Source organism: Camelina sativa, chromosome 16 (assembly GCF_000633955.1).
Source record: "Camelina sativa cultivar DH55 chromosome 16, Cs, whole genome shotgun sequence".
Lineage (NCBI taxonomy): Eukaryota > Viridiplantae > Streptophyta > Magnoliopsida > Brassicales > Brassicaceae > Camelina > Camelina sativa.
Window position 1 is genome coordinate 8097843 of NC_025700.1, and position 7685 is coordinate 8105527.

At 32.5% G+C, this 7685-nt stretch overlaps 3 protein-coding genes across 3 annotated transcripts; 2 read left to right on the forward strand and 1 right to left on the reverse strand.

The window, feature by feature from the left end:
- On the forward strand, positions 3174 to 4076 carry LOC104750145 (thioredoxin H7). Its single transcript, XM_010471901.2, has 3 exons — positions 3174 to 3383; positions 3568 to 3690; positions 3813 to 4076. The coding sequence occupies exons 1-3, from the start codon at positions 3252 to 3254 to the stop codon at positions 3942 to 3944; spliced, it is 387 nt and encodes a 128-aa protein (XP_010470203.1). The 5' UTR covers positions 3174 to 3251; the 3' UTR covers positions 3945 to 4076.
- LOC104750146 (dnaJ homolog subfamily B member 1-like) lies at positions 4254 to 5797 on the reverse strand. The gene is made up of 2 exons (XM_010471903.1): positions 5182 to 5797; positions 4254 to 4844 (listed from the first exon to the last, which is right to left on the reverse strand). The coding sequence occupies exons 1-2, from the start codon at positions 5733 to 5735 to the stop codon at positions 4391 to 4393; spliced, it is 1008 nt and encodes a 335-aa protein (XP_010470205.1). The 5' UTR covers positions 5736 to 5797; the 3' UTR covers positions 4254 to 4390.
- Positions 6790 to 7464, forward strand: LOC104750147. The gene is made up of 3 exons (XM_019237715.1): positions 6790 to 6993; positions 7076 to 7154; positions 7283 to 7464. The coding sequence occupies exons 1-3, from the start codon at positions 6991 to 6993 to the stop codon at positions 7462 to 7464; spliced, it is 264 nt and encodes an 87-aa protein (XP_019093260.1). The 5' UTR covers positions 6790 to 6990.

The window sequence follows — 7685 nt, forward strand, 5'->3', positions numbered from 1 at the left end:
GAGAGAGAGAGAGAGAGAGAGAGAGAGAGAGAGATAGAGAGAGAGAGAGAGAGAGAGAGGGAGAGGCTACCGGAACTGAGGTCGCCAGTGAGTGAAGCAACTGGAGAATAAAGTCGCCGGTGATGAAGCAACCGACCGAGTAATCCGTTAACGGCAATGATAAAGAAAAAAGAGGAAAAATGTGTAATTTTTAGAGATTTAATGAGAAGGCAAGTCTCTAGATCGAGGTAGAGAGAGATAAAGTTATGTAGAGAGTAGAATATTTTTAGAGATTTAGTTTAGGAAGTAATTTTTTATTTTATTTTTAAGGTAAATTAAGAGAATTTTGATTTTTTTTCCTATAGTTATGTAATTACGAGTATAATCGAGTTTTTTGTATTAGTTAATCCTAATATAGGAAACCTCTAAAAAAAATAGCATAGAAAGACAAATTCAAGAAAAAACGTCATTTTAAGTCAAAAGGGTCATTTTTTTTTTTGGAAAAGTTAAAATTCACAATGTTCTTCTAGGGTTAGTTCTTTCTATGTGTTTGTGGCTGTGCAATATTTCTTGTTACAATGTCGATCCATTTAACTAGCTGGCCTGTGATATTAAAACTTGGAATATATACCTGGCCAAAAAACTTCCTAGACGAGGAAGATGAATATCCGATACATGGAGGAGAATTTGTTGCCAGTCCGTTGTATATCTTGTGTTAAACATTCCCTTGGCTATCGCCTAATTTACTTCGGTTATGTTCTCATCAATACACCGGTGTATTGATGAGAACATAACCGAAGTAAACCGGTGTCGATTAGGATAAGGGTAGAAACAATGAGAATATCATATGTGATCTTATTGTTAGTGGTTTTGGTTTTGAGGAGGCAAAGTCTCTTAGTGGATAACAAGACGATGCATAGAACTTTGAGGACAAAGTTCTTTTGGAGGGTGGAGTATTGATGAGAACATAACCGCAGTAAACCGGTGTCGATTAGGATAAGGGTAGAAACAATGAGATTATCATTATGTGATCTTATTGTTGTTAGTGGTTTTGGGTAGATTATGTTAAATATTTGATTCATTTATATCTCCTAATTTATAGCCACCCTTCACATGTATAAATACTTCTGCAATATTATGATAAATGGTATTGAAGAAAAATAGTTAAAGTCTTGTGTTCTTGTAAACTCTGATTGGGACCTTATCACTCCCCGCAAAGGAATTTGAACCTGTAGCTCGTTAATTTTCTAGGTTCAGCCTGCAACTTCTTCCTTTCTTGAGACTTCTCGAGTGCCGCATCTTCTTTCATTATTAAAATTTTATATAGCTAAGAAGATTTGTGATTTAAATCATTGCAAATTTCAAGGGAGAAGCTCTTGCAGTTGCACTTATATTTAAGCTCTTGCAGTTGCACTTATATTCCACAAATTATACTATTTTATACTACTTTACTGTATATATTTGCTTAGTACGTGTGGCAGAAAAATAACTACAAAGGTATTGAACTAATTGTGTCATATTAATTCATCCTACACAAATAGAAAAAGAGAGAAATCAATAATATAAAATTGTATGGATGACATTCCATGGAATATTGTTATTCTCCAGATCGTGGAGAAATATATCAGAATCTTTGCAGATCATCGAGCTAGGAATAAAGAAATATGTGGCTAGCACTCATGCGACCTTTACGATTGACAAACCAATTTGAAGTTTTTTTTATTGGAAAAGAAGAATGCCTAAAACTTATGTAATATTTTCAAAGTAAGATAAAGTCTAAACCGAATAAATTAAAAGGCAGAAACTAAAATTAAAAGCGACTATTTTAGACATATTTGAATATCTAAATCGATTAGTTTAATTTATGAATTACCAATGTTAATATGATCATACTGTATGAGAGAATTATCTAAACAAATATCTTTATATATTTCTTTCAAAAGTTACAACTAACATGTTGCAAATTTGAAAATATATATTTATACAAAAGAAAATTCCTTAAAAACTCAAAAAGAGAGAGAGAGAGAGTATACTGCATCTGAATCGTTGTAAATTGGTGATTTTCATTTTATTTGTTTCTGATAAAAATTCGCTGGCTGAACTTGTTATATTTTTCTTCAATTCTATTTGAACTCTTGCAAAAGAAAAAGTATTATTCCGCAGTGTTATTTTCAACTTGGCGTGTGAAACCCTTCCAACATGTTCCAAAATATTAAGGTATTGATCGTCACCGAATTGTATTTTTGATTCACTATTCGTAGTTCGAATTAGAATATTTGTGAGCATGAAAAGGAAGATGTGAAAGTTTATGGGAGAAAAAAGTTATGTACGTGCATGTCTTGTTTTGTCCCTCCATATAGAATAAATTATCAATCAATTTCGATTATTATTCCTATTTTTGCACGTTTCTCAAGTACCAAAATGGAATAAGGAGCTTGATGACAGCTTCTCACAGCCACAAACAAAATTACAAATTTACAGCTCGTATCGGTATCGTGTTTTTTACTTTTTCTTTTCTTGTTTTTTTTTTTTTTAGTTTGTGCGCCCACCTTTTCTTTTCTTGTTTTATTCTAATTAATATCCGTAAATTTCTATGTGATTGTAACATAGACATGTGGAAGATAACACGAAAGATAAGTAAATAACATCAAACACCCCATATACATGACGAGGAGGTATACATAAAGTTATTATTTTGCTATCCGGTATATGATTCCTTGGTTAATATAGATTTTAGTAACATGTTTTCTGTGCAAAAACAAAAAAAAGGTAGATTATTTAGGCATCAGATCCTTGAAGTAAATAGTGCACATTACTCCGATCCGCTTGAGGTTAAATTTTTTAATAGTGTGGAAAAAATGAAGTAAAATAAATTCATGACAACTCAATTTACCTACTGTTTTATAAGAAAAAATCGATCCGTCGCTAATTGTTATCCACAGAAAAAAAAAAGTTTGCGAGTGCATGATATAGCTTACCTAGTTCCTTGAAACCAGCTTTATTTTTACGTAGTGGAGAATATCAAACAACTTAATGGAATATGAATGTGAAACTAAATTGGGATAAGCTCCATATTCTTGAAATAATAAACCAATGGCTAGAGAAGGATCGCAAATTGAATCATATTCCATTGCAATAACGTATATATTTTAATGAATAAACTTGGTCGACTTAAAAACTTATATAAACTCCTCCATCTTTCTCTTCTATACATATCAGTCACAAGCAAATAAGTAAATATAATTTCCTCATAGATACACATTCAGAAAATAATGGGTTCCAATGTTTCATCTGTGCATGATGTTCATTCATCAGTGGGAACCAAGAATGCCATGGCTGTTGAAATCGAATCAAGAAGACAATGGAGATCTCTCTTTGATTCCATGAAAGGCTCAAATAATTTGGTATGCATTACTTGAAAACCACGTATATTGTATTTCAATTCTGTAACCAAACTAATCTCGCATCCAAGATGTTTGTAGATGAATCTTATACTATTTGTATTTTCTAGATTTGTTTACATGTAAATGAAATGGTTTTGTTCTTAATTAAGCTAACTTGGGAAAAATTTGTTGTGTGGTTTTGAAGCTAGTAATTGATTTCACAGCTGCATGGTGTGGACCTTGTAAAGCGATGGAACCTAGAGTTAAAGAGATTGCTTCCAAGTACTCAGACGTTGTGTTTGCTAGGGTTGATGTGGATAAGCTAATGGTAACTACTCTTTATTATTATTATTATTACTTGAAGGAGAGTACTCTTATGTATATGGTTTTATTGTAACTTAAGTCATGAACGTTGAGTTTTAAGACTAAGATATTTTGTATATATTCTAGGATGTGGCTGCGACTTACAAAGCTATTACACTTCCAGCTTTTGTTTTTGTGAAGAGAGGAGAAGAGATTGATAGGGTTGTTGGAGCCAAACCTGTTGAACTTGTGAACAAGATTGAAAAACATAGTGTTTAAAACAAAACTAAAGAAGTTTACTTGTGAGCGTGGTTTGATTGTTTGAATTTGAGTTTTATACCATTTGGTTTGTCGTTTTCTCAAAGAGTGAATAAAATTGTCAAAATATGTTTGGACACCCTTGAGACATCATTCATTCTGTGTTTTGACATGAGCACAAAAACTATAATCTCTTAAGCGGTACGATAGTCACATTGGTATAAAATTTATTCCTATCAAAGGTAAAAAAGAAAAAAAAAAAAAAAGGTACAAACCAAAGGTTACTAGAATATTTTAAATTAAATATCAGGATAAATTGGATTACATCATCGAGAGCGTTTAAAAAAAAAATCAATTCTGTTACTAATTTCGCCATCAAGAAATGAGATCAAAACTGAAAATAAAAAAACGATCAATTCTGTATATGTACACACTGAATTGACATTTGAATTCAAGATTATCTTGAATTAGTTGCCAATACCACTTCCACCAAGAACTCTCTTGAGATCTGTCTTCTGTTCCAATGTTAGCCTCGAGGGAAAACCTATCTCAAAGTTGATTCTTAAATCTCCTCTCTTGGAATGTTCTTTAGAGATGGGCATTCCTTCATTAGGAATCACTATCTCCTGACCCGGTTTAACGATATCCAAAACCGGGATAGTCAGGTTCCTCCCGTCTAATGTTGTTAAGCTTATAGTGATCCCTGTCAACGCCTCCAAAAGAGTAACTTTCTTATCTACAATCAGATCATTACCGTCTCTTTTGTAAACCGAGTGCGGTTTCTCATCGATAACAAAGATGAGATCCGCGGGAGTTACACCTGGTTCTTGGTTTCCTTTCTCGGGGAATGTTATCTTTGTTCCTTTCTTCCATCCTGGTGTTATGTCTATCTTCAAGATCTCTTCAACTGGCTTTGACTTTCTGCAATCAAATCATATTTAAGAGATTGACACAATCAAGAAACCAAACTAACCTAAGAAAAATCATCAAATATAGTAACAAAAAAACTAATAAGCAAGATCACAAAAAAATAATTAACATCACTAATTTTCAATATTCATCACAAAAGCAGAACAAGAAAATATTTAGACTAATCTCTTGGGGTCAGGGGAACTTTTCTACCTTTACCACTGGACCAAGGCACTTGGTTATATTTATACACCATTAGGGTTATTAACACATGAATCACGAATTTAACGAATCCAAATGGTGAGTTCTCATCAAGATCAAGAGTAAAAGAGAGTTAAGGAAGACTAACCCAAAACCATCAGGAACAACGCGGGAAATTTTCATCTTTCTTCTCCCACCTTTATACAATTCCTCTAGAGTACAAGCCAGTTTACTCTCAATAGCTGGAGCTTTCCTATTCACCGGAGTTTTCCTATTCGTCTGACCTCCGGCCTCCGCACTTTTAAACCTCACACCACCACCACCACCGCCGAAGACTTTCTCAGATGCACCGAAAAACTCAGCGAAAATATCTTCAGCATCACGTGGATAATACCTGAATCCAGCATTGTTAACGGAAGAGTAGTTTCTTTGCTGAGACGACGCCGTTTCTGACGCGGTAGGTACATCGGAAGACTTGAGTCCGTCTTCACCGTATTGATCGTAGATCTGACGTTTGTTAGGATCACTTAAAACATCGTAAGCTTCAGAGATCTCTTTGAACTTGGTTTCAGCTTCTTTCTTGTTTGAAGCTGGGTTCTTGTCAGGGTGCCATTTCAGTGCAAGCCTTCTGTACGATTTCTTTAGATCGTCTTCGGTTGCGCTTGGATTCACGTTGAGCACGTTGTAGTAGTCAACCCCCATTTTGATAAGAACAGTTGGAAATAGTTCACGAAACTTAAGAGGAAGTGTTGAGAATGAGAAAGACAAAGTTAGGGAGAAAGAACAAAAAAAGAAGAGAAAGCGTGAGGAGGGAGATGAAGAAGAAGAGGAGTGGTGTACGTGTTTGTAAGTAAGGTTAGAAGAAGAAACATGACAAGCATAATGTAATGGGAGACAATTTTATCTTTGAATACTCGTAATTGAAACCTTTATTCTATTTTACAATTATTGTCGTGCTTGTATTTGTAGTTATAAATATGAAAATACGGTTAGACTCTTCAACCACCACCAGGGAAATGTTAACTTCAAAATGAACATTTTCCTTGGTGCACTAGCAAATGGTGACAATCTCAAGCGTAGACATATCAATCAAAATTTTAAGTTGTCGAAGTTGATGTAAAGCAAAACAAAGAACACCTCAAGACATCAGTTTCTTTTCATTCTTTTGTTCCAGATTTCATGTCTCAAGCGTTACTCTGCTAAGTTGTGAATAATAATATTTTTTTATTTATATATAACAGCAAACATAAAGTATAATTTTGACAAACGATTTTCTTATAAGTGATTTCAAATATTTCAGAAAATAATATTACACGTAATCAGAATATATTTAATTATATGCAATCACAATATAATTTATTAAAATGATTAAATTAAATTTAACGAGATTATATTTTTTTTAATTGGATTATATAAAAATATTTAATATATTATAATATTATTTTTGTAAAACATTTAATTAATTTCTAATTTTTATAAAAAATAATAACTCAATTTATGTGGAATAATTTCTTTTTTAATTTAGTGAATATTGTGAGAGAAAATAGTTAAACTTCTCTCTTTGTCACAATTTTTTTTTAATATTACAAAGACCATTAATTAAGTTCAACTAGATACAATTACATTTTAAAACAAAATTATTGACTTTCTTAAAACCATTTATCTAGAGACTAAGTAAAAGTAAATATATATATATATATATTGAGAAGATTTATTGCCATATAAAAATGTTAATTTAGATTTAATAAGACAAATTCTTTATAAAACCTTACAGATGTTGGAAGCTGAATTTTGCTATGTGTCACATTGTTGTAACTAGAAAAACATATCAAAACTGTGCATTTTAATAGTCCAATATAAATAGATGTATTGAGGAGCCACTAATTTGCAAACTTGCAGTCAGACCCTTTTTTTTTTATCGTCTCTAGTCAAAGTCCGAATTTTTAAGTTTCAAAGAATGGTCAGTTAAAAAAAAATATAAAATATAGTTGTACACATACATAACCATGTATTGCTTACATTATAACCTATTCTTTTTTCAGGGGAACTATACATTCAAGTTAGGAGATACTTATGAAGATAACAGGCAAAGAGCTATAACCTGTGTTTATAGTTTTGGAGGTATACGTTAACACTGTCTGATGGTTACGTTAAGCTAATATAAACCATTTGTTAGTTATATATTGTATCTATATTACATATAAACATTGCAATTGGGCTTTTAAATATGTTTACGAATGTTTTTTTAGGAGTTATTTCTGTAAACTTTTATCCACAAATGAACGCACTACTCGTGTTTGGAGAAGGATTTGATGAGACCGAAATACAGAGGAAGGTAGATGAGATTTATAACCCAAACAAAGAAAAGAGGTGCCCATCGTGTGATCATGTGCTTAATAATGATCATGTGCTTAATAAATCATTTGCTTAATAAATCAGTGTTCCAACAAGCGCTAGACGGTATTTGGGCGGTGACCCAATACTTAACAGTCAGTGTTCAAGAAAGCTCTAGACGGTATTTAGGCGGTGACCCAACGCCTAACGCCTAGAACGCGTAATCGGAGCCTAGACGGTTTTAGGCGGTTTAGGCGTTTACAAAATAAAACATTATATATATAAAAAAAATTATGTAAAAATATATGTTTGAAAAAT

Coding starts and splice junctions, on each gene's coding strand:
- LOC104750145 (XM_010471901.2), top strand. CDS start 3,252: ATGGGTTCCAATGTTTCATCTGTGCATGATGTTCATTCATCAGTGGGA. Junction 3,384..3,567: donor TGAAAGGCTCAAATAATTTG/GTATGCATTACT, acceptor GTGGTTTTGAAG/CTAGTAATTGATTTCACAGC. Junction 3,691..3,812: donor TTGATGTGGATAAGCTAATG/GTAACTACTCTT, acceptor TATATATTCTAG/GATGTGGCTGCGACTTACAA.
- LOC104750146 (XM_010471903.1), bottom strand. CDS start 5,735: ATGGGGGTTGACTACTACAACGTGCTCAACGTGAATCCAAGCGCAACC. Junction 4,845..5,181: donor GTTGTTCCTGATGGTTTTGG/GTTAGTCTTCCT, acceptor ATTTGATTGCAG/AAAGTCAAAGCCAGTTGAAG.
- LOC104750147 (XM_019237715.1), top strand. Junction 7,155..7,282: donor CTGTGTTTATAGTTTTGGAG/GTATACGTTAAC, acceptor ATGTTTTTTTAG/GAGTTATTTCTGTAAACTTT.